General features: G+C 37.6%; 2 protein-coding genes across 5 annotated transcripts in view; one reads left to right on the top strand and one right to left on the bottom strand.

Annotated features, from left to right (window-relative positions):
- ddx56 (DEAD (Asp-Glu-Ala-Asp) box helicase 56) overlaps nt 1-14,566 on the bottom strand; it is a 17,419-nt gene extending 2,853 nt beyond the window's left edge. Inside the window, exons 1-13 of the mRNA XM_082540734.1 lie at nt 14,472-14,566; nt 12,812-12,933; nt 10,798-10,959; nt 10,379-10,533; nt 9,436-9,606; nt 8,791-8,881; nt 7,737-7,978; nt 6,549-6,689; nt 5,549-5,662; nt 5,374-5,468; nt 4,655-4,728; nt 3,352-3,441; nt 3,159-3,264 (exon numbers count right to left, since the gene is read on the bottom strand). Coding sequence (XP_082396860.1) covers nt 3,159-3,264; nt 3,352-3,441; nt 4,655-4,728; nt 5,374-5,468; nt 5,549-5,662; nt 6,549-6,689; nt 7,737-7,978; nt 8,791-8,881; nt 9,436-9,606; nt 10,379-10,533; nt 10,798-10,959; nt 12,812-12,868 — 1,498 coding nt within the window. The 5' untranslated portion in view covers nt 12,869-12,933; nt 14,472-14,566. The remainder of the gene's footprint in view (nt 1-3,158; nt 3,265-3,351; nt 3,442-4,654; nt 4,729-5,373; nt 5,469-5,548; nt 5,663-6,548; nt 6,690-7,736; nt 7,979-8,790; nt 8,882-9,435; nt 9,607-10,378; nt 10,534-10,797; nt 10,960-12,811; nt 12,934-14,471) is intronic.
- On the top strand, nt 12,134-27,211 carry LOC309710888 (dual specificity protein phosphatase 26-like). Of its 4 annotated transcripts, none has more exons than XM_082540735.1 (5): nt 12,134-12,360; nt 13,912-13,973; nt 14,930-15,113; nt 15,514-15,725; nt 18,766-27,211. In XM_082540735.1, the coding sequence occupies exons 1-5, from the start codon at nt 12,329-12,331 to the stop codon at nt 18,969-18,971; spliced, it is 696 nt and encodes a 231-aa protein (XP_082396861.1). In that variant the 5' UTR covers nt 12,134-12,328; the 3' UTR covers nt 18,972-27,211. The 4 variants fall into 4 exon arrangements, with proteins under 4 accessions (XP_082396861.1, XP_082396864.1, XP_082396862.1 ...); XM_082540736.1 differs by lacking the exon at nt 12,134-12,360 and having other exon boundaries at nt 13,359-13,973; nt 18,766-19,006; nt 20,348-27,211; XM_082540738.1 differs by lacking the exon at nt 13,912-13,973 and having other exon boundaries at nt 12,334-12,360.

Raw genomic sequence — 27,211 nt, 5'->3', positions numbered from 1 at the left:
GATGGCATAAGATGTAAGTACAACTCCTCCGGTTTCATATGCAAAACAAATTTTGCGCTAGCTTACACGGTTCAGGTTCTACAGGGATTTAAAAATAGTTACGCAAAACGGAGCGTGCTGCTCTGACCGGCTTTAAAGGGTTAACAATGACTTTAAAAAATAATATAAAATAGTGTGCAACACCACTGAAGTTTTTTTTAACCTCTCTTTTCAACCAAAGGCAGTCACTCTCTCCTCTCCAAATAACTTCTGCTTAGCTTTCCGAGCTTCCCTCGGGTCCTCTTAATCAGCGGTCTCCAACCTTTTTTGCACCACGGACCGGTTTATGCCCGACAATATTTTCACGGACCGGTGTTCCAGATCTACTGGCGTTTAGATCAACTGGCGTTGGTCGAACAGATGTGTGGCAAACTTGCGTTTCAGGAGCTGCTACTGACAAACCAGCAAAAAAAAAAAACGCCAAATGTGTCATCTGTGACACTTGTGAGGTTGTCTCAAACACACTCCGTCAGTCTTGATGCTGTTGAACAACAAAATGTATAAAAATGTGGCGAGTTTACCTGGTGATATCCTCATGCGCGACGCGATCGCGAAAACAGCAAACAAGTAATACCACGGCGATGTTGTTCACAGGACAGCAAGAGTAAACGATCGGGAGACTCTTGTCGTCGTTATCGTTCCCCTCGCACGGTTTATTTCTCCGAATTCAGCGTTTTTGCTTCACAACTAAAGCGAGCAGTTTACTTTGTGCACTAACATGGACTCGAGTCAACCAGCGCCACCTCTGGCCAAGTGCCACAGCCTACAGCCAGATCAACTTGTGACACACATCTGCACCACATTTGAATTCGTTTCATGCACAACACATTTGTACCTTTCAATTGTGTCTGTTTGTGCGTCATGCAAATAAACCTTTGAAAAGAATGAAATGACACTAATATTTCACTAGTTTTGTAACATCACGTGTCGTTAGCGTAGTCTGTCTGTGTCTTTTCTCTGCGAACAAACATGTTAGAGTTGGTTGTTATATACAGTCTGTATAAGTGTGGTTAATCTAATAAACATGTGTAAGGAGATGGCAGTTACGCTGAATGTACAGCAGTTACACAGTGATTAGTAATAAACAGTCAGACAATGACTCTGACAATCTCATTCAATCTTGCAGACTGAATGCACCTTCTGTGGAAAGTGGTACCACACAGTGTGTGTGGACTTCCCCTGTGCAGAAGGTGCAATTGAAAGGTACAAATGTGTTGTGCATGAAACGAATTCAAATGTGGTGCAGATGTGTGTCACAAGTTGATCTGGCTGTAGGCTGTGGCACTTGGCCAGAGGTGGTGCTGGTTGACCCGACTCCATGTTAGTGCACAAAGTAAACTGCACGCTGTAGTTGTGAAGCAAAAACGCTGAATTCGGAGAAATAAACCGTGCGAGGGGAACGATAACGACGACAAGAGTCTCCCGATCGTTTACTCTTGCTGTCCTGTGAACAACATCGCCGTGGTGTTACTTGTTTGCTGTTTTCGCGATCGCGTCGCGCATGAGGATATCACCAGGTAAACTCGCCACATTTTTATACATTTTGTTGTTCAACAGCATCAAGACTGACGGAGTGTGTTTGAGACAACCTCACAAGTGTCACAGATGACACATTTGGCGTTTTTTTGCTGGTTTGTCGGTAGCAGCTCCTGAAACGCAAGACTGCCACACATCTGTTCGACCAACGCCAGTTGATCTAAACGCCAGTAGATCTGGAACACCGGCCTTTAAGGTGTCGCGGATAAATGAGGGAGGGGCTAATAATCGGCTCAGTCATTGAATGATCGTTGAAAGCCCAGATCGTAATCGTGATTAAAATTCGATTAATTGAGCAGCCCTACTTGCCCTGCCATCTTGAACACAGTGGCTGATTTGCCATTTTGCATTAACTGCGTTTTATGTATGTGGACAGAGAAGGATCCACATGTGCAGTACAGCAAAGGCAGAAGAGAAGAAACACGTAGGCATTTGCGTGCCACTGAGACAAATTTTAATTTGTCTGTCGACTTTCACACTCAACATATGAAGGATCATTCTTATATTTTTTTCATTTGAGAAACTGTCTCCACAAAAGAAGCAAAAATGCAAAGGGAAGAGACAACACAACAGGCATCATTATAAGACGCCATCTTTTCACCTCATTCCTCATCTGAAGTCTTTAGTCAGGCCTCTAACATACAAAAACATATGTAAACATTCTTATTTATTCCTGATATTGTTGCAAATGCTTATGGTCAACCAAATTAGACATGTGACCATCCCACCTCCAGACAGCTAACAACAAGCCAGTTAACAATAGCTGATTATATGCTAGCAATATACCAGCTAATGTTAGGTTCGAGTTTCCTAAAAAATGTACTTTCTGCTCTGATGAATAGTTTGCTCAGTCACATTATATGACAGTTTTACAAACAATGACTAACAGCAGGACAAACAGAAGCACTTACTGACAGAAAAGTTTAGATCTCTTCAGTAACTCAGTATCACTGTCATCAGACTGACTCGTGGATTTGTATCGAATTCTTTCGGCGTAAATAGATTTGACCACATATTGACAGCTGATTAACATTTTTTTGTCCTACAGCAACCATTATGGCTAGGATTATTGAACTGAATTGGGAGGCGTAAGAAAACAAAACTCAACTTGACTGAAATTTGCAATCTAGTGGTGAAATTTTACACAGTGTAACTTAAGCTCTGTAAGTTCTGAAAATATGCTACTGTAACTTAACTCCAACTTTCAGTTATCTCGCCCAATTACATTTTTCACAATAAAAAAAAATGACGTTCTGTTAATGTTAATTTCCTTCAATAAAAAATGAACTAACAGAATTTTAGAAGAAATTATCCAAATTTGAGCTAACACTATGTAAACCTAATTGTTAATGTGATGTGCTCATGGGTAATAGTTTCTTTCAGTATTGCATTTAGAGTCAAACTTTCAACAAAAAAAATGAATTATTTCACACAAATCACTCCTTACTAGCCAAGACCTACATGGCATCATGGAAGTAGAAGATCAATATTTTTTAGCATAAACAATATACATTATAAACAGGAAAAATATCTTAATGGAAAATTTTGGTTAGGGTGATATTCATATATAATCAGACACTTACTGAGATACTCAGGTACATTCTTAAGGTGAGGTTTGACAACAGCAGGATGGAGGTCTTTGTCATGCCGGAGTAGCTGCAGATCTCTGGGGTTGTCCTCAAAGTATGTCTGAGTGAGAGCACAAGCATGCAATCAAAACGTGTTCAAACACTTCTGCCTTCCTCTGTCTTTAGAAAAAAAAAAATCATCTCTCACCTTAAGTTTTTCTGAATTGAGCAGCTCCTGTTTGATCTCTTTTAGTCTGGCCTCCTTCACTGCCTGCTTTGTCACTGAGCGCATTGCGTCCTAAAGAAAAACTAAAAATAATCAATTCCCCTTACATTACACTTAAAAAAGAAAAAAAAGGGGCTAGGACTTGGCGATAAAACGATAAAAATGGTTATCTTTCCTCGTCTTTCCATCAAAAGAAATATGAAAAATGGTCAACATAAAGTAGAACTTGAAATTTGACAGACATCACAAAAGGCACAATGAGAATAGCACTGGACCAAATCAATCATGTGCTCGAAAACTCAGCTGATGGCATTACTACACAAGACAACTGAACAGACACAGTCCAAAGGTCAAACGATGAACAACCAAGGAACTCATCACCATCTTTATTTCTAGCATTTTTCTACCCGGCTGCCTCCCATTCACGCACCTGCCTTCTGTCATGCTTCTACTGACTTTTGTTCTTCTTCTCTGTATACTTCACTCACTTAACATCACAATGTCATCTGCAAACATAGGGATTCCTGCCAACCTCATCTATTAACCGAGATTCACAAATACACAGTGCAACTGCTTCTGGCTTCTCTGACCTACTCCATCAACACATTGTATCTGTAGTGCTCTTTCTCAGCATGAAGCAATACTGCTGCTCACTAACTGTCACCTCCCTTCTTAGCCTAACTTCAACAACGGGTTCCCATACCTTCGTGATATGTCTCATCCCTACCAGTACACTTTTTCTCCATTCTTTAGCCTCACTGTCTCACTCTCCAAGACTGTTTTAAAACAGTTTGGTCAGAAGGTCCACCGCTGTCTCTCCCACACATCTCCCTCCTTCAACTGAGCCAAAACTCTTTCCGCTCTTCATCCTCTGCCTCCTTCTCCTGCCTTTCCTTCTCTCTTGTTGCCTCCTAACATGTCTTCCCCCTTTCCCATTTCTTTTTTCAGCCAACACTAACACCCTGTTGGCCCAGAGAGGTGGTCATTGTTGAGTCAAAACTTGACCAATCGGTAGGGAAATCTTTTTTGATCAGTATGTTTGATTTGTCCAAGATTTTACACCAAATGCCCTTCCTGAAGGAACGCTCCCCATTTACAAGGGCGAAGGGACTGGCACAGAGTATACTGGCTTGTGCTGATATGAAAAACTGATTATAAGTTTGTTTGTTTTTTCCATTTGTTGTTCAGCCATAGACTTAACTAATGCCAACAATCAGCAAATGTTGAGGAATTTGCCATTTTTGGAATTAAATTGAGCTTCCAAAAGGAGGAGGAGGATACTCACCCGGCATCTGTACCTGAAGCCTTCAATCTGCTCCATTTTAAATTCATAAGGTTTGAGGGGAGAATTGGTCTCATCTAAACACAAACAGAATAAAAACAACTTACAAAAAATTATCTCACTCCATTTAAATATCATGCTACACTCTAAAAGTATTTGCACCCATCCTGATTTCATAGTTATTTTGTACATTTGTCTTCCCTTCACTTGTTGGTAGACAGCAGAATCCATACTTCCACCAGGTTTCCAGCAAAACAAAACATTAAAAACTGCAGTTTGTGTTTAGTCTGGTTATCAATTTCTTCGATAATGTGAAACATGCAAATGTGACAAATATGCAAAAAGATATAGGGTGCAAGTACTTGTTCACAGCACTGTATACTACTCCCTGAGGTTCAATATTTTAGCACTGAGACACATCAAACTCTGATGCAGCTGTAGAAGGTGAAGCTGACTAACTAGAGAAACGGTCTACCATTTCACTTATTCAGCGAAAAACTAGATGTGGGCCTTTTTCGCATGTGAAGTGAACATAGCCTAACTGTGTTTAAAGTAAAATGAAAAACAACATGCTACAGTCATCAACACAGAAACAGTCATAATGATAATGATGATATTAATGCAAGTGGATCTCTCTGCAACTCCATTTTTACTTAATTTTCACATTAAAAAGTCAGTAAAAGGTGTAGGCCTAAAATTAGATCAAAACACATCTTCATTACCCCCAGTGAGAGCTTCCTCCACCTCTGACAGCAAACCAAGCTCGGTATGAGATACAAATGACAGAGCGGTGCCCGGGTTGTCTGCTCTTGCCGTTCTGCAAGAATAAAAGTGGCCATCAGAGTTTGATTTTTAGTAAAGATTATCATGTCATTTTTTTAAAGAAACTGTACATACCTTCCAACTCGATGAATATACGATTCCGCAGTTTTTGGGAAATCAAAGTTAATTACATTGGCAACATTTTGGAAGTCCACACCTCTTGACACTCCATACTCTTTATCTTTAGCTCTAAAGAGACAACAAAACAGTCAATACAGTGTCCAAATGCAATTTTTAATAGGCTGGTTCTATCATCCAATATCTGACGACATGGGTTACGCCACATAATGTGGGTTTTTCAATGTGGCTGCAAACACAGCTTGTTTAGAAGGTTTAAATGTATTTATTGAAATGGTAAAATCTCAACTTCAGCAATCCAACTGACCATCAAACTCTTTTTCCACTGATAAAGACCAACAACCTGAAAGCTTCCATTTATCCATCCATCCTCTCCTGCTAACCCTGATAAGGGTCGTGGAGAGACTGGAGCCTTTTGTTTGACTATATTACTGTCTGTAATATTGTTAAAGTCCTAAATTATCCCCTTTAAAGTGTTTGCACTCACAACATCATGTACAGTAAGACAGGCATGGAGAACAGTGGCAAGGCAGCCCAGGCGGAGAAATTTTGCTTTTAGACTTTTGTGACTCATTTAATTTCTATATGTGAAGGAGAAAAAAAGAACTATCCAATCAGATAGGTATTTGTGGTGAATGAAAGACAGTTATAGTTTCAAGCAGTTTTAAGCACCACATCCAAAATTCAAGCACTTTTCAAACCACGAAAGGGCAATGTTAAAATTTAAGCAATTTCTAGCATTTCAAGCACCCGTACGAACCCTGGGCACCATTTCTGGTAACCAGCACCAAAAGACTTCACTGTTGTCTATACTTAAGAATATAAACTGTAGTTTTACACTGTTGAGAAAGTCCAACTGGTTACTGAAACATCACATAAAATGTATTCTACTAACATTAGTTTTCCCCCTTATGGCATTTTTCCCCATCTTGTGCTGCTTCAGAATATTATCTCTCTAATATTTTTTATTTGAGTGTTAATCAATAGTCTGACTTACTTTCCTCCCTTCTTTTGGGCCTTTTTCTTCTCTTTCCCTGCAGTCGTCTGTGGTGCAGCGGCTGTATCAGTCAGACTCTGCTCATCTGAGGCGATGATGTAGTCATAAAACCCCTGATTAAACTGGGCAATGATGTGACACCTGCAACAGAGTGATACAAAACACAAACACAGAGAGGAAGAGAAAGGAATCAATAATGCACCATACATACTGGATGACTGCCTGCTACAGTATACTTTTACTATTGTGGGTGTCATGTGCCGTGTCGGGTCCAAATTAACAAGACGCTTAAAAAGAAAACAAGCAAATAAACAAAAATCTTAAAACAGATGCATTAATAGTTCAAAACTATGATACTTATATTTGTGGACAGACTATTCTGTGTAACACTACACAAGCCTCTCCAATAGTGCCTTGAAACGTGATCCTTTGTTGTTACTTTGCTGTCTAGACTGATTATTGATTACGGTAGTTTTTGTTCTTTAAGTCATCCAGCTATTTATCAACAGAGGTTCCAACCCTAACCCACAGGTAAATTTACCTTAATTTCACCAACTTAGACTGCAGTACTAACTTTTCTTCAAAACATGCAGGGCATTTTACAATGTGGCGAGTTCAAAACTGGATATGTGCTGCTACACAGAGCTCCCCATGGCTACGGTGCAGAACAAAGACCATCAGCTGCAGTCTAAGCTAGTGGAGCTGGAGCAGCTATTGGCTGCAAAGTGCAATATTTGAAGGACTCCTTTTACTGTGCTCACAGATACTCGCATGCTTATTGAGCCCAATTCTTTTAATTTTTTTTTACACAATCTTGGGATCTAAAGTCTGATCTTCAAAGCGCATGTTTCATGCAGGTTCTGATGTTAATCATTTAAGGAAATATTACAGAATCATCTGCACTGTCACATTGCGTATAAAATCAATGAAATTGACTGTCCCTCTTCACGGGAGTCATTGACCAATAAAGTTTACTGCAACAGTCTAGATGGTCACAAAGGAACTCTGGCCTTTTTAACATCATGTTCATCAGTCCAACATCAGGAGAAAACTCAATAATTACACTGTATATAGCCCAATGTTGTGCTCTGAATAAGGTGACTGTACACCTTCATATTTCCACACAGAACCAAGTTGAAAAAAAACCTGAAAATGTATATAACACTGTCCTGTGAATTCTCCTCTCACCTGGACTGGACCGGCAGTTCAGAATTGAGGACGCAGGCAGGAATGCCAAACTGTTCGAGAAACAGTTTGAGTCTATAGCATCTGTCCACAGTTCCCACAAACAATAACGTCTTCCCCTTAACCAGGCACAGCTTGAGCAGTGTGTACACAAGTAGAAACTTGTCCTCCTCCTCACATTTGATGCTGTACTGCTGCAGCTGGCTGCTGTCTGGGAGCTGGGATCCTTGAAGCTTCAGTATCACCTAACAAAACACCATATCCAAAATGGATGTGTGGGTCAAGACAAAACCAGAAACATCAACACATCCTGCATATCACCTCTGACTGCAGCTTAAACTTCACTCTTATTCTTCACTAAGGTTTTCGCAAGAGAATAAAGTTATGTTTTTTTGTACTCATTTACTTTGCGCAAGTCTTTAACTGCACAATGCAGAAGAGAACACTGATAATGATAATACAACAATGATCAATTCACACTGTGTGAAATTAACTCTTGGTCTCAGTCTGTACAGTATTAATTAGAAACATAGCAGGCTAAGAGTGTTTTCACAACTATAGTTCTTTTACTCTGGTCCGAATCAGGTGGCTAGTTGCTAACTTGTACTGACCTTCGCTTCTATGATGCCCCGCCACATCTCAGGTGGGAAGGTGTGTATCTCAAACTTACTAGTATTTGGGTTGAATCACGTTCATACCATAAATTTGTTAGAAACAAATTTATGGTATGAACGGTATGATTGTTTTCTTTTGTTCTCAACCCAAGTGCAATTACTGTGTTCTGTTAAATTTATATAGCCATTTGCTGTTACTGGTTGGGGGTTAAGGGAAGAAAAAATATAATAATAGTAAATCTAATAATAAATACTGAATAAATATATTCAGTAAGTGGGAGTCTCTGGGAGAAATCTGTGTTGATACCTGAGGCTGAAGGAGAAAGGCAGGGCTGATTTGACTTGACAGGAAGTAACTCAAATGTTATTAATAATGTATCTAAACATTCAATTGTATAGAAAACAATAAACCTTTGATCAAGTGAGTGTTAAGGGGACATTACAGGATTGTGCAGCAACAGCTCCTTGAGGCTCTGGACATCCTCATTAAATGTAGCAGACATCAGGAAAGACTGGTAGATATTTGGTAAATGGCTGTTTTAAAAAAAAGAAAAGAAAGAAAGATAAAAAAAAACAGTTAAATTTGACATTAAGGCTACAATAACTAACCTAAACCCAACTGAAGCCAAACTAAATGTAAACACAGGCAACTTGTGGCTGCAGGGAAGAAAAGTATGTTTGGTGGTCTTTGAAAAAGACTGATGCTCCAATCTAAAACAGATTTTTGCTTCATTTCTTTTTTTACCAAGTTTGAGATTTTAAGAACAAGAACAGAAGAAAACTATGATGTGAAAAAAGAGACTTCTTTCTTCTTTGCCTCTTACATTTAAATTAGTTTGGAAAATGGATGAGTTGAAAACATTATTAGCTCGTGTCATATTCATAAGAAGGCTATAACCTATAACACTATTACACATGTAAGTTTCATGCAACTTTCACCTAAAACAGGCTGGGAATCTCTCATTTAAATCCCGGACGTTAAAAACAAACAAAAACACCACCTTTCTAATGCAAATTTTAAAACAAACAGCAGCAGGAGACGCTTGCATGAAGCGAGTTCCCTCTGGTGAAAATCTGTACACTCTCACCACAACAAGTTCTTCAGGTCAGACTCAAAGCCAAAAGAGAAGATTAGGTCGGCTTCGTCTACCACCAGCATCTCAAGAGAAGAACGCAGGACCAGGTTCTGTGCGTTGAGATGGGCAAGCACACGGGATGGCGTCCCCACAACTACATCCGGCTTCTCCATTAAAATGGGCCTGTCCACACATAAAAGTGATCATTTAAAATACATCTCCTCATTTGACAACACGGACTTTTTTATTAATCTATGAAGTCCACAATTACACTTTGCGGATTTAAAAATATTATATAACTGCAATACTGTGGAAAAATGCAGGCACTTGAAGTCTTTAGATTCTTATCACACAATCAGGGACTTTTGAGCTTGCTAAATGCACAACAGAACAATAAACCCAAGCAAAGCATAAAACAGGAAGGGGTAAGAGCAATTAAAATCAAAAGAACAAGGAGGACTGTTCACTAGCAAAATGATTGCAGATTTACAAAAAAAAAAGAAATTAATTAATAAATAAAATACTAAAAAAATGACCGTACCATGAAATCAAATACAGACGTTACAGTAGCATTGTACCATGATAGATCAAATTCTACTTTACTGTATTCATTATTCCATCAGTATTGACATGATCCCAAACACCACTGGCTGAAATGCAGCTCTAAAGCATGGCGAGGCCTCCACAATGTTTTAGAGATTACTGTAGCCACACACAGCTGCACCCATCTTCTGACGTGTTCCATACATGTTGGCACTAATCAGAACCAAAGTGAGAACAAAAGTAACCTGATGACAGCAATATTGAGGTCACTGTGTTTTTTTTCTGTGGAGTACTCTTTCCGTGAAGTTAAACGATAAATAAAAACTATTCAGACCACGTGGACCAGTGTCTCCCACACAGACTTTATTTGAACAGACCGCTTCAGCTTTCTGACTGAAAGAAATGTGCTGACCTCTGTGTTGACAGATCAACCTTGCTAGAGATGTCGGCCACTCGGACGTCCCTGGAGCAGTACGCTGTTAACTGTCTCATCATAATCTGAACTTGGTGACCCAGTTCTTTGGTTGGCACCACAATCAGAGCCCTCACATCTTGCTCACGCACAGTCTAACAGGAGAAACAACAAACAGTGAATAAACAACTCTGGAGTAAAACAAATTGTCTGGAGAACAGAAAACATCATCCTAAGCAATGGGAACACCATTTTGTTTTTTCAATTTTATACACTAAACAATAAAAAACAAAAAAACAAATCTGGATAGTCACATTCTCTAAGGTGCAGAGATCATCTAAGATGAAAGTAATATCAACCTACAGTGTGTAAACTCAGCATTTGAATCTGCTTCCAAAAACATTATTGCTGTTTCTCACCTGTTTGGAAGCCAGGATGCGCTGTATGACAGGTATACCATATGAGGCAGTCTTCCCAGACCCAGTCCGGGCTCGAGCCAGAAGGTCCTTTCCATCTAAAGCCAAAGGGATTACCTTTTCTTGGATCAGAGTGGGCTTTGACCATCCCAGATCTGCGACTGCCTGAGTCAAGAATAAAAAACAAAAAAACCCAGAGGTGAAACAAATTATTATAGTGACACAGACAAATGTCAGACAAATCTCAGTTTAATATTTGGTGCAGAGCATTCACCCATGTTGACTGCTATGCTAAATGTAAATGGAGCAGTTTTCTCATCTACTTGAGCACTCAGAGTGCTTTATACAACATGTCTCATTTACTCAATCACACAACCACTTTTTCTACACTTAAGCGCTTAAAACACACACACACACACACACACACACACACACACACAAAAAAAACCAAACCCCAAAACAAAACAAAAAACCCACTGAAAACAGGGAGGTACAGGGCTGGACTGAAAATGAATGAAAAAGCAGCAAGCATGTCCACAAAAACAAACAAACTCTGCAAAAAAATTTCAACAAAAGGACTAGCAACACAGCAGCAGCAGTGTAACATGGAGCTGGAATTTGTTTACACACACACACACATACAGCAAAGACTCTGAGCTGGCTCCCCCAAATGCAGCCCCCTTCGAGGCCCACCCTATCCCAAGATGCTTTGCATATTGGTGAAGAAATCTTTTGAACAAAAATGACGGACAGTCGAAGTGAAGTGGTCCAGGAATAAACTTGTTACACATAAAATTTGTACATCTGCCCAACCTTATTTATTTTATCTTGTGTGTATGCGTTTGTTTTTTTTGTTCTTCATTTTGTCATTGTTCTACTACCGGTATGTGTTTTACTCTATTGTTTAGTGTCCTTGAGTGTCTTGAAAGGTGCTTTTAAATAAAAGTTATTATTATTATTTCTGTAGGATTTTATGTCCCATTTCACCTTTCTTAGTTTTTCCTTTTGATTAAAATATATAAAATATGTCCATGGGATTCTAAGTCAAAATTGTGTTTTCATTTTGCAAGTTAACAAAAATAGCAACATTTTATAAAATATCTGTTAAATGCCATGGTTGAAGTGTCCAAAGTCAAGAGAGACTAAGAAACCCACACTGCAAAGTGAGAGGTGACAGGATAGACACTTTCCACCCTTGACGATAGGCCAAGACAAATTGTGTGTGGAAGATTAGAAGGAAGAGAAGCCAGAAGCAGCCAAGAGCTGGAGAGGAGAACAGGGAGAGAACAGACAGCTGTTCTCTGTAGCTGAGGGAGAACAGCTGTCTATTAACAACAACAACAACAACAACAAGAATAATAATAAACACATTTAATTTGTAGTGCACCTTACATTTGCAAAACAAAAATTGGAACTAGCCCTTTTTTGTTTTACATTCTAACCGTAAAATTTTATTGCATACAATGAAACACGGATCTATAATTTTTGTAGTAGTTTTGTAGTTTCGCTGCTAAAAAAGAAGGACAAATTCAATATGGCGGACGCGCTGACGGGTCGCAGCAACGGGTGAGCCCCCTCCCTCAATGTGGCGTCTGTGTATGCATGTTTATGTCGAAATCATCATTTATGGGTTAACTGAATGCCCATTTAAGTAAATATCGTTATAACCGGATTTTGTCATACATGATAAACGGGATACTAGGAAGGCAGTTACAACCAGGAGAAAGTCAAAAACAATGTAGGGTAATCAAACTGTTATTAGCTTTTGATAAAAGTGCGAAACGGCGTCTATACTAGAAAACAGCGGACATGATTTCTATTACTTCTGTAATCCAGCATTTTTCCATGTCTAGTAATTTCACCTACGCACAACTTCATGTTTGCATAAAAACTTAACTCTGCCACCGAGCGAGCAGTTCCGACTCCCGAAGTAACTGTCGGATTTTCAAACTTCTCGGAGGATTTTATTCTCCACCTGAAAATTCACAGTTCCCCCGACAGCCTCGAAGTTTGTTACCTTTAGCAGGCGGTCGTCTAAGCCCATTTCATGGAATTGTAGCCTCTCATGAGCCATCGCTCGTCTCTCACCAAGCTCACACGTGCGTCGCAAGTTTATGACGTCATGTCGCTTTTAAGCGCCTCCGAAATAAAAGAAAGAACATTTTGTAGTCAATCTCTACTTTATAACTAAAAAGTGTACTTTTTAAATATTAAACAGAGTTTTCTTGCTCTTAAAAAAGAAACTGAAGCATATTTCAAATACATAACCAAGGTTATTTATATATATATATATATATATATTTTTTTTTAACGTTTCTTCATTATATTTTTAAATATATATATATATATATATATATATATATATATATATATATATATATATATATATATATATATATTTAAATATATATTTAAATATATATTTACTGGTAATATATAGCTTACTGGACAAAAGATGCTGTGGATGGAGCTGTCAGGCAGGAGGAAAAGAGGAAAACCATCATGGATGTCATGAAGGACCTTTAGTATGTTAGTGTTGCAGAAGACGGTGCTTCAGATTGGATGAGATAGGCATATGATCTGGATATATTCATCTTTACGTTAAATTTCAACTCAATATTGTTTATGACCAGTAATACTATTTTCAGGTTTATATACTTTTCTATATACTCTACCGCAAGTTACCATTGTGATGTACCCTGGCAAGCAACCACCTCAATAATGAAAACTAACCTCACCAAGACCATAATATTGCTTCATAATACAGGCCTCTGATAATGTTATTTATGTTGTTATTGTCTGATGCTGGAAAGAAATCGTACTATTTCACACAATCATTCCAAATAAATTTTCATTTTCCCTATATTTTTTTTTCCGTAGAAAGCCCAAATTTAGATTTTTTTATGGTTAGATTTTTTTAAGTGGGTCTAACGTTTCTTCATTATATTTTTAAATGATTTATTAAACCAGTTATTATTAAATCAGATTTAAAACTAATTTTATTAATTGTAATTTGTAATTCATAACATATATTATTTTCTGCACATGGGTCTTCCTAAAGAAAAACTAAAACGTAATCAGTTTTATGACAGAATTTTCCATCACTCTTTATACAAGGAGAACAACACCGCACTACTCCAGCGGTGTGATGGAAAGTTCCAGAGCAGATGGACCTTGTGGTAAGACTGCTATTCATTTTTTCCTACCTTGACATTTTTAATGCTTTACCCCAATTTGACCAGCAGATGGTAGCAAACACCACAATGACTAAAATCCATTAATGTTAAATAATACCATTAAAGCCATCATTTCAGTTAGCAATAGCAACATTCGCATAAAAACTGAAAGATCCCTCTTCGATCCCAGGAGTGCTCACAAATCCTTTTGGGGTTGCGTCGGGAAATAAACGACCTTCAATTGCTTCCTTTAGTCACAATGGTGTCAAGAACTCGGTGTAAAAATCTTCCAAATCAAATATGCAGACTTACTCGCTGTGGCGACCCCTTGTGACCAATGTGACTAAAGGAGCAGCTGAAAGTCGTTTATTTCAACACAACCGACTATAAATTGCCACAGAGAAGAACTGGAGAAGCTCTTTGTACTGTGTAAGCTCACATTATTTTAAATTTCGTTAAATTTCGTTTTAAAACGGGAGCTATGTCCTCGGAGTCACGCACCTCAATGAAGACTTGTTGAGAAGACGGTGAAGATGCCCACTGAATGCAATAGCAGCTGTCTCGTCTACACAGTTATCCTCCCATAACAAATAAATTAGTCAACATGGCCGCAGAGCACCTAGCCCCACATAACTGAGACACGGAATAAAACAACACAGGTAAATACAAATATGGTATTCGCGTTTTTAAAAAACACGTAAAATTCATGATCTGCATGCTTTTGTTTGTATCCGCAACTGTAAACTAACATGCTACGAATTATTTACATAAAGCTATAGGTACATTTGTTATTAAAATGTCATATTCAAATAATAAACGTAAGGATTACAACACACAACCAGTTTATATTTTAATTTTATTCGTTTTATTCTGAACGCACGCGCGTGTGAATTTCTTTAATAATAATAATAATGATAATAATAATAAAAGACCCGTTCTTTTCATCTCTGTTTTCACAGATTTAATGGCGTTCATGTCTCGATTCTCTCGGTCCCGGAGCAGCTCCAGGTCTCCGAGCCGAAAAGACTCTGAACGTTCCTCCCCGATCCTGACCGTCTCCGAGCTAGAAAGGCTCCTTTACACGGGCAAAACGGCCTGCAACCATGCAGACGAAGTGTGGCCACGACTCTATATCGGAGACCAGTGAGTGTTTCTAACCTCTAAACGGTGGCAGAAGAAGTAAATACTCAGAGTGTCTTAATAACAGTGAATAAATACTTAAAGTATTAATTTCTTAGTAACGTATTACTTAGAAATAAAAATACCCATTACTACGAGTCAGTAATGAGCACCCAATGAGAACTAATTTTAATGAAGTAAATATTCTGGCATTCCACCATATAAGCTGAAAGTTGTTTAGTCTAAAGCAAGCGTATTTATCTAACATCTATATCTAGCTCCATCACCCAGCAGTATCTGTTTGTCTCATTCATAAGCTTAGGAGTCACATAAGAGTTACATGTCAGCATAAATCATACAAGTTATGTAGTCAAGTGAAAACAGTTTAACTGCTAGAGCTGGAAATACCTTCTCTCCTCTGCAGGGACATTGCATCAGATCGACGAGAATTGGCCAAACTTGGCATTACACATATCCTCAACTGTGCACAGACGAAGTGGCGCGGGGGAGCCGAATATTATGCTGGGATGAACATCACCTATCTTGGCATTGAGGCTCATGACTCACCAACTTTTGACATGAGTGTTAACTTCTATCCTGCTTCTGAGTTCATTCACAAAGCCCTCACCAGTGGAGGTTTGTCTGAGTCTGGGTGTGTGGGGGTCTGTGTGGGTAGATTCTCTGTTCTACTGTGTTTGATTTTAATTTTATGATCTATTAACTTTTAAATCTATGCACTCTTCCAATTGTTATTTTTTGCATGCTGTGTTTTTTGTTATTTAATTGCTTACAAGGTATCTTTGATTCTTTTGAAAGATGCCTATGAAAAATGTATTATTAATTGATAACATGAGGGAAAATTATCATTTCAAATAGCAGGTCATCTAGCAGTTAGAAGCTCTGTGTTCTGCATATCAAAAAAAGATCCCGGGGCAAGACTGAACCCCATATAACCCTGATGGCCTGATGGATAGATATTGACTAAAGTAATTTTAAGTAAAAATGAGTTATTATATTACTAGAGTAAACAAATACATTTGTTGTTTGACCTAAGACTTAAGACCTAAGACTGTTCTTTGACCTAAATGGTACATGGTAAATGGCCTGTATTTGTATAGCGCTTTTCTAGTCCCTAAGGACCCCAAAGCGCTTTACACAATCTGTCATCCACCCATTCACACACTGGTGATGGCAAGCTACATTGTAGCCACAGCCACCCTGGGGCGCACTGACAGAGGGGAGGCTGGCGCCACCGGGCCCTCTGACCACAACCAGTAGGCAACGGGTGAAGTGTCTTGCCCAAAGACCTAAGACCTAAAAAATTTTCAGACTGTAGTATCTTCTACATTTTAAATGAATCTCTTTTTGATCTAGGAAAGGTCTTATATAACTACTGGGAACGCTTAATGTAACCTTGCTTTAGCAGATTCATCCATTTGTATTTGAATGGCCCTGTTTTTAGTTTATAAATTTTCCCACTACATGCTGTTGCTTCTTCAAAAACACTTAAATGTTGTGTTATATAGTTAGACTTGTGTGGCTCAACAGGTCTAAATAATGATGCAAATGTCTAATGTAGTGAAGAAGAAGAAGAAAAGAGGAATTTGGGGCACAGCCCTTGTCTTAACTGGTCATTTAGCTTTTTCTTTAAAGTATGAACAAATATTTAGTATATTGCTTTACACTGATTACATGAAACTATTTTCATTTATATAAAATATGTATAAATATTTTTAGGGTAGCTAATAGTCTTTTGTAAATCATCAATTTATCCTAGTAATTTGCACTGGGATGAGGGGAGCAACCATTTGTGTTTAATAGCAGTGATCAGGGGCACAGCTATCCTAAAACCACGCTGAAGATTGTAATATAAACAAACATCCACAAGCTCACACTCTGGTTATGTATGTCTCTTTTGCAGACTGTATAAAAATAATGGAAGTTTGTGACATCATCCATTGATTTCTGGAATCTGGCGTAATGTTAGTTTTGTGGCCACTGGCATGTTGTTTTTGGAGCCAGAGATGGTGGGAATTCCAATTGCAGAACAAACTGACCATTTTAAGCAAAACATTTTGACCTAACATTTTGTAATCTTATGGAATTATTTATGTCAAAAATTCCACGCAGGAAAAAACGTAATCTAGAATTAAATTCCTCTGCATAAATTCAACAACCTGTGCATGCAGAACTTTGATTCACACTCTCACTCTTGCTCCTGCAAATGAACTGAATTTTGACTGTTTGGAGCAGAGCCCAAAGGAAGAGGGGTTCTAATGTGATTGGTCACTTTTAATGGACATTTCAGGTTACTGCATTAAAGCAAGGTGGCGCCATGATCAGCGTTGTTTTGAACTGTATTTGTGTACAATTTGGAAACTAAATTTGGAAGCCTCTCCAGTGCTTATGTTGCTGCCAAATGGTCACTCAGTGAAACACAGCTGTACACCTCTGGCTGCAGAGTTCCACTCACTGCGGGTTCAGGTTCCAGTATTATAGGTCATCTAGATAAAGTTACACGTCCGCTGAGCAGTGGACAGAGAGGAGTATGTGACAGACTGTCTTTTTACAATATATGACAACAATAAGTAGCTCATTTGTCTGATCTGAACAGTTCAGGTTGTTTCTATCATTTTACGTAAATCATCTTATGTAAATCTGGTGGTACTTAGATCTGTGTTTACTAGTAAAGTATTCTTCACTGTTTTGATAAACAGTGAACAAATGCTCTGATCAAATGCTGATTATCAGCATTTTACAGCTTTGGAAGAAGTGTCCTAAATCTGCTACTTATATAAAAGTAATACAATAGTGTATGTATATTCAGTAAAAGTAACATTTTACTGAAATAAAAGTATAAATGTGCTGCAATAAAATCTACTTGAATCTCTATAAAAGTATTTACTCATTAAAGTCTCCACCCGAGCTGGAACAAATTCACTGTAGCTAAAACACACCATAACTTATTATTTATTTTGCCTGTTTATAGTTTGAATAAATTACAAAATCACTATGAAAGATTTGATATGTGTGCTGCACATCAATAATTTGTTGTCTTCAGGATTTGTTGACTTTTTGAAAGTTAAGTTTGCCATTTTAACTATAGCTGTAATTTCCACTGTACATGGGTGGATGTATTGATTTATCACTGGCTTCACTCTAATACAGAAAAAAATGCAAAACCTGAAACTCATCCAGTCATGATACGTGCAGTTACATGTGTTGCTGAAGGCTGAGCAACTTTTTATTGGCGAATGAAATGTCTGTATTTTGGCCAAAGTTATAATTGCTGGATCACAATGCACACTTACTTTCCTGAGCCTCGTTATGTTTGTTTGTTTGTTTGTACAAGATATTGATATTGTACAAGACTAATGGAACAGGAGTGCTGAGGCTTCAGAGCTCGCCTTAGAATCCTCCAGTTTTAAAGATTCATGTAATCCAGTGGCAGTTGTTGATATTTCCACTGCTACACAGCAAACAATAACTGTTGACAAACTTCATTTTTCAAATAGTAAAAAAATGCATTTTAAAACAACGCTGATGTTTCTGCCACAGTGGATACAAAGCAAACAGTTTTGTGTATGTGCTGGGTTCTTTGTGTGCATGGCTACTGAGTTCTATGCAGGTTGTTTAATTTGCGTGGACTTGTGATTATGTTTTTTGGTATGTGCAGGTAAGGTTCTGGTCCACTGTACTGTGGGAGTGAGCCGCTCAGCTACTCTGGTGCTAGCCTACTTGATGATCAGACAAAATCTGACGCTTGTGGAGGCCATCAAGACAGTAAAAGACCACAGAGGTGTCATCCCTAACCGAGGTTTCCTCCGCCAGCTGAATGGCCTGGACAGCATCCTGAGAGAGAGCCGAAAGACATCACCATAGAGCTGAAAATACTGTCAAGACACACTCCACCTGAGGTAGCAGCCCATTACACTGGGAGATATTCTGGGACCAAACTAGGAGCAACCTGTGAATTTCTGACTTTGCATCTCTGAATGGTAGCCAGTGATACCACAGATCAAGTGATGCCATTATTTTCATAGTCAATTTGCTCAGTTTGTTTAATCTTTGTAGTTCTGTAGACTCTGAAACAGCAGCACCAAATAATTTTATATTCCTTAAGATCAAAGTTTACTGGTACATTAAGATTCTAAAAAATTAGAAACTTTTATTAATAATTCCACTATTTCCTTCAAAGTGTTTTTTTCAATTTGTAACTGACCTCTGCCTTTCAGATTCATTCACGCACATAATGGTAGAAATTTTACAGCAACATCAGTTGACCTATGTAAGTTAAGTAGTAAAACCTTACCTTTGACGTATAGGATTCAAAAGTTGACTGCGAGTCCAAAATTGAGGAAACTGCTGCACGGGGTTTGAGTCAGATGTGAAACAGGAGTTTGGTGTGTAACCTCTGAATTATGTTAATTTAGGCTATGTCCACACTAGCCCGGATAGATTTGAAAACGGCGTTTTCGTCTGAAATGTGCGTCCACATTGAAACGGCCAAAAACGCTTACGTTCCAGTCCTGCGCATGCGCAAAAGTGGGTGAGAATTAAAGAATTTGACGAAAAGCTATCTGGAGCATGTACAAACTGATATTAATCTTTTTTAGGGCTGTCAAAATTGAGAGCAATCAAAACAACTGCTGTATAATGCCCTCCACTATCTTTGTTTAATTGGTCACATGAATGCATCACAGGACAAAAATGCATCATCGTTTTAGAAAGTCTGCGTTTTCGAGTGTGCACACTGCGACGGGACAGCTCCGTTTTGAAATATATGCATTTTCGAGAGCGTTTTCAAAACGCTGCGTTTTTCCTTGGGGAAAATGCCATCTCAGTGTGGACGGGAGAGAAAACTATGCGTTTTCAAAAGAAAACACATTAGTGTGGACGTAGCCTTAACTTAGCTTCTATTTATTGATCTGAGATCTAGTTTCGATGCTCGGTAAACAATTTTTGCACAATTATGGCTGACAAGGGGAAAACACCTACGTTAAAAGTATAAAGGACTAGAAACAATCATTCTTATGGTTGACAAGTGCTAACATGTTTATTCATGGTACCATGTTTGCAGTTATCTTGCCAGCCACAGATGTCCACAAAATTTATGCCAAAAGCTTTTACAGGATTCATCTACACATGTTTTTGGACGCTTCTGCAGTTTCGAACTCATATCCATTGTTTTTCTTTTTAGTCAAGCTTGTAGAGAACACGTCTAACAGAGATTCCTGTCTGACTTTTTTAAATTTCAGAAGAAAATAGTCAACCTGAGGCAGGTTATCGCCAACCTGATTAACATATCTGGGGTCTGAACCCAGCAAAGAGTCACAAAATAACCCCAGCAGACACTGTGATATTGAATAGGATGTTAATCTTTTTTGTTATCTAGTCTTTGTAGAGAAATAGTTCCACATATGAGTTGTGCCAAGGTTGCAGATGTGAGTTTACTGTTGTCTTGACATACTTTCTGAGTGTTGTCTGACTTTCTAGCAAGAGAAAGTATGTGTTCAAGAATGGTTTTATATCAGTATTTTAATGATTACAACAAAATGAAATAAACAAAACTGCCTCAACCCAGAGAGAAGTAACAATATCAAAAAACTTCAGCTGCTTAGTTTGAGCTAACCAACCACACACTGAACTATACACTGAACTACTCAGATCACAAGGTTTATAATGCTGTTTATTGGTCCTGGTAGTCCAGAAACGTTAGGTTTATAATGTTTTGTGTAAATTCCCTCTCAGTTGTTAAAATGAGAGGGAATTTACACAAAGGTAACACAAAGGTACTTGGCTTTAAAGTTATGTGAAGATAAGAATTTTAAAACAGACTCCATGTTCTTGTCTGTCTATTTGGAATTAACATTATGTGGCTGTAACTGCATTACAAAATATATTTTTAAATAGATAAGAAAAGTGAAAGGTGCGAGTGATATTACAAAAATCAAATCATTAAGCCTAAAATTCAAACAGGCATTGTTGTTTAAAATAGTTGTATAGATTTGCAAGTCTTAAAGATTTGTGAATCCACTTCATGCCTGAAATTAAACTGGCAGATGTTTTAAAGTGGTTAATGAAGTTATGAGGTCCTTTGCAGAAAGGAAAGGTATTTTACTATGATCAAAAATTATAATATGTAAAAGTAGAATAGAATCGTATATTAAAATAAACCTCAGCCTGTTAAAAAAACATGATGAAAATTGGCAGAAGAAAATTGTTTGTGCTAGGAAATTTAAATGTTTGTGTGACAGCAACATTAGGCCCTGTGTGATACTCCATATCAATTTAATGTATTCCCTCATCATGTTGAAAGTAATTTCTTTAAATGTTCCACAACTTTAGCCCGAATCTTATGGATAAAATACACGGGTCACTGTTATGATTCAGGAGTGTCAGTAATTAAAAACTGATCACAACTGACCCTAAGCAGACACGTTCCTTGTTGTATTTTCTAGTTAATATAGAGCGTAAATAAGTTATATCAACCCCCAAAAATGTTCTTTGTGATTTTTTCCCCCGTGGTTCCAGTCACTTTTACATTTGTGAAGTGCCCTATAACCCGGGTCTAATCCAGCAAAGTTATGTAGCTTATAGAATTCCAGCGTAATTACAGCATATATAATGTAATTATTTGTTTGTGAACACAAAAGCAAATGCACCAATTGCAATTTGGTTGTTTGCTTCCAAGTTCCTTTTTTTGCTGATTCAGATTTTTTTTTCTAAAAACTATAACTTACAGCATATACAAACAAACTTTTCAACTTTTCTCAAAGTAAAATATTATTTTCATACTAAAAGAAATAATTAAACTTCCTAAATCCCCCAAATTGCATTAAATAACAGGATCTTCTCTTTTTTAAACAGTGAAAAGAGGTACAAATAATTAACAGAAATGAGTTGGTATATACCCACTGTTATCTGACATATCTTAACTTACCAAAAGTAAGCAGGTGGATTTATATAACAAAACAAATATCAGGTAGTTGCATTATTTCCAGTATGTTTATAAATTTACCAGATAAAATTATGTTGACCTCTCTTTCTTTAACATTTTTTTTAATTTTCATAATTTTTCTTGTAACTGTTTTTTTTTTTCAGAGCAGCTTCTGGTTGGCTCTGAGCTCTGAATAGCGTAAGGCTGTTCCAAGTAGATGGTCCCTGGCCAAGCCATTGTTGCATCTTTAATTAATTAGTTGCTTACAATTTGGTGTTGTGTAAGTAAACCTTTTTATGGGGTAATTTATCAAAATAAATTCGTGCTCTCTAAGTATCTCCCAGTCCAGTGTATCACCTTAACTTTACAGTGACTGTTAGCTGTCCAGAGTACTACTCGAAGTGAAGATGTAGTATGCTAGCTCAAGAAGCATTTTGAGTAGACATGCAGTGAGAGACAATACCACAGATGTGCCGTTGCAAAAGCTACCAACTGCCTGGATAACATACACAGTAATCATGCTGCGTGCACAAGTCGGGTAAAGTCTGCTGTTTTGTCTTGATGTTAAAAGTGAGGCTTGTAAAAAAAAACCTTTAGAAGAGCCAATTCTGTGCTTTTAACCAGCATTTCAAATACTTTCCAGTGTGTTACTAACGATTACCTCAAGAATGATGTTTGAAACACATATTTTGTGGCTTGTAGAATTTGTGCTGTGTAACATCACCATGTTGAGGTACAAGGGGGAATGAATTGAGCATTGTTACTCTCAGCAAATGGAGATAAAAATAACCCCCCAAAATGAGGATCTGTACAGTCTGTGGATATTAAAGAGGGTGTACTATGCTCATTATATATATATGCATATGTAGACGCATTAGTGTTAAAATATTGGATTTTCATATTAAACATGTTTAAAGTGTTTAAAGTAAATACACTGATGCCAGTGTATTTACAAGTAATTTTTATTTACAAGTAAAACCTCTGGCTTCACATTGTACAGTTTCACACAGCTTTTTTCTACTCTTAGCTCTTTATTATCTCAGTGAGTACAGATATCTCCAATAAGGTCATCTCAGGCACACAGCTCTAGTCTCCCAACCCATATGGTGTTCAAACCTGTTTGCAAGGAGCAGCAAATCTAAAGAAAGTTGGCTGTTCTTCAGACAGAGGATAAACTTAGTGCCTGCACCTACACCCAGCATAAAAGAAATAGTATAATCTATTATGATTGAAGAATAAAAATGAGAATCTGGAAATGAGCAGACTGTGCTATTACTATTGCTCTCAGCAGCTTGGTTGCTGGCAAATATGAAGTGTTGTCAGAATCTCCAAGTAAGAAATACATTCCTTTCCACGCACTGCTGACTCTGTTGTGCTTGTTCCAGGTCCATTGTGTAACTGACGCCACCAACATTAACAGGACGCTTACATTAGAGACTTGTATTTTGCGTTTTGTTTGGGTTTCCAGGTTTGGGTTTGCGGGGAATTGCCAAAATTAGAGACGGGACAGCCTGTGAAACAGGAAATGACTGCAGTGTAATCCATTTATTTCAACACAGTAACTGTATTCTTATTATCACTTTTTTAAACAGTAACTGTAATGGAATACAGTTACTCATATTTTGTATTTTAAATACATAACGCCGGTACATGTATTCCATTACTCTGCAACACTGCTCTTGGCAAGAAAGGGTGTATTTCACAAAATACATACCTGTATTTTGAACCATAGTATTGGAACGCAAAAAAGAACAACAAGCAATCTGAACTCAACTGTCATGACTTTTCAGTGACAATTTGTGTGCATTTTATAGGGAATTAATTGCATCTTAACTGGGTGCTTAGGGCTCAATAGATAATCAAATGGCCACATCAGACTATAACTTTCTGTTATAGAAAGCATATAAAGATGGATGGAATACCCATTATCACTTCCTGCCTTTTTAGCCCATGTCTTTGAGTGTAACTAGCATGACATTACCATAGTATTGTAGCCACAACTTGTGCCTGACCCAAATGGTAGCTCACTTGATAACAGTAGTTTATTGTTGTATATCTAAAATGCTGTGTCAGCCATAAGAGAAACTATTAAAAAATGTTAAAAAGTCCTCCAATGTTTTTATGTACAATATCTAAACAGATGCTAAAACATGTCTACATTACTTATTTGTTCAAAGGAGCTACCTGTCACTTTCAGTCATCAGATACCTTTTTTTAGAATCAAGCAACTAAACAGTGACAAAATATCACAGTGATGCGTAAAAGTCAATTTGACTACATATTTGCTACAATTGATAAAATATGTTTTAGTCAGGCTCATATCCTCTATGCTAACAAGAATAGGGAGCTGTGATGTTGTCCATCTTAATGTCTATGCCTTGCAGTATTAAAAATTACTTCTACTGGCAAAAACCCACTTTATGTGTGTTTTTTGCAAGGACTGTGGTGCTTTTTCAGTTCCGTCATTCCAATTCCATCGCAGGTACAATTTTTAGTGACCATTAACTTAAGGGCAATATACATAAAAAGTGATAAGTGAAAGAAATGCAAACGGAAGATGTAACATTGCATTCGAAGGGGGATAATGAAATGAACGTCCTGTTTAGAAATATCAAAATAATTTACATTTAGAATAAATAAATGCTAAAATAATTGCTCTTTGTGACATTTTTCATTCAGATTGGCCCATCCTTTAAGGAGGAGATAGGGTGCATATATACATACATATAGTGGAGGAAGTCATTGTTTGAGCCCCTGCTAAATGTGTAAGTTTACTAACTTAAAAAACAAATGAACTGTAGTAGTAGTAATTTCATTTTAATGGACAGAGAAAAATATCAACCAAAATCCAAAAAACATGAAAATTATGGTTTGAGTGAAATAAGTATTTGATCCTCAGGCAAAACATGACTTAGTACTTGGTAAAGAAGCCCTTATTGGTAGATGTAGTTGTGAGATGTTTTTTGTAGTTGTCACCAGGTTTGTGCATTGTAGCAAGTGTGACCCACACTTGGCAGTGTAATTACAGAGTCTTCATTTACAATGTGCATTGTAATCTTGTGCTTGCGTGAGCAGCTTTCCAGCTTCTGGTCACTTGGCAGTGCTTCTTGCCCTCGCTCTTCTTGCTACTGCTCTCCTCAGCTACTGCAGAAAAAGTGGATGCATGATTATGATGATAGGTCCTTGCTGTGTCTGCCAGCCTCCCCTGACTCTACACCCTTACCCCGCTGCACCATCCCTCCTCTACGGCAGAGCCAAAGACAACACCCCGCCACACAAACATCTCAGGAGTGATTATGGCCCAGAAATTTTCTAAATCCTTTAGGTTTTTGGAAACTTGAAGCTTTAGCTGCCTTCACTGATTTTCTATAGGACTGACATCTGAAAACTGGCTAGGCCACTTCCTGACCTTAATATGCTTCTTTTTTTAGCCACTTCTTTGTTGTCTTGGCTATATGTTTGGGGTATTTGTCATGCTGGAAGACCCATCCACGATCCTTCAGTGTTCTGGCTTGGGAAAGGATGTTCTTGTTCAACATTTTACAGTACATGGCCTGCCAATTGGTTCCTTAATGCAGTGAAGTCATGCTGTAACCTTAGCAAAAAAAAAACAGCCTTAAAGCATAATGTTTCCAGCTGCGTGCTTGACTGTGGGGATGGTATTCTTTGGGTCAACATCTTTCTTCCCTGAAACGCTCAATTTTAGTTCTATATGACCACTGGACTTGGACTGATTCTTATATAGCACTTTTCTACTTTCCTAGAGCACTCAAAGTGCATAATACAACAAGCCACATTCACACAAGCACTGTCTTCTATGCTTTAAGTGCTTTCTATCTAAGCATTCACACACATTAATATGAGCTTGGGGTTAGGGTTAGGATACTTAGCATGCAGACTGGGGCAGCAAGGGATGAAACCACCAGCCTTCCAATTAGTAGCTGACCTGCTCTACCTCCTGAGCTACAGCCACCCCACTTTCACCTGACTGTTCCCAGAATCATTTAGAAGTGTGCAAACTGCACATGTGCTTTCTTGACCAGGGGGGTCGTGTGGGCTCAGCAATATTTTAATCCATTACAGTTTAGAGTGTTATCAATGGTGTTCTTGGCGACTGTGGTCCCAACTGCCTTCAGATCGTAGTCTTGGGTCATGATCATCCTTACCTATTAAGGCAAGATCTTACATGGAGACCGAGAATGACTGATAGTCGTTTTATATTTTTATTCCATCACACCAGCAGCTTTCTCACAAAGCTTTTCCTGAAGGCTTTGAGATCAGAAATTGTAATGTTTGATAGACTGAATATAGTCTTTGTGCTACATGGGCACATAACCAATCTGTGGAGGCCAGAATTCTGGCTGTAGGTTATAGGGGATCATTTACCTATTCCACTAAATGATATGCTATTCAATTTATAACTTTTAAGTAATGGAGTTGTCTGGATTTTTGATTGATATTCTGTTTCTCCATTAAAATGCAACTACAATAAAAATTAGAGACTGTTCATTTCTTTGTAAGTGAGCAAACCAAATTCAACAGAGGATCAGATCATTATTACCCTGAATATACTGTATGAACATTATTGTAAGAATATGGGATTCTGATTGATATGATTGATATGATGATGTTGCTTTAATGCGTCAATTAGTATTTGGAAAAAAAGGAGCATGGTTTGCAAAATTTGGCAAAGCATCCTTAGTTTTACTGAGTTAAAGCACAGGAGAGGCATATATATATATATATATATATATATATATATATATATATATTTATAGATATATAGATATATATAGATATATATAGATATATATATGATAATTTCTAGATGGGACCTGTATTACCATTGTATTACCTATGCTGTATTGCATTTGCATGTTTTGTATCCGTGAATTTTTTGTGCTGTGATTGATGTTGTTCTCAATTCCTGTTTCTATCTCTATTGTTTTGTTATAGAGCCCTTTCTATAGAAAAACTTGAATTGTTTTAAATTTATTTTTGTATCACTTTCTGTGCGGTTCATTAAAGGAGACACTAGCAAATGAGATGTTAATGCCTTAATCTGTGTACTTCAAGTTGGTTTTTAATCTTGTGTGTCTGTTTTTATTGTAAATAACACTGAACATTGCTAATTTTGTTTTGATAAATTCTCTACTAAATGTAATAAAAATATTCTAACTGA

This window comes from Aulonocara stuartgranti (assembly GCF_965226115.1).
Source record: "Aulonocara stuartgranti genome assembly, chromosome: 7".
NCBI lineage: Eukaryota > Metazoa > Chordata > Actinopteri > Cichliformes > Cichlidae > Aulonocara > Aulonocara stuartgranti.
The sequence above is the reverse complement of the archived record's forward strand: the minus strand, read 5'-3'. Positions and strand labels throughout refer to the sequence as shown.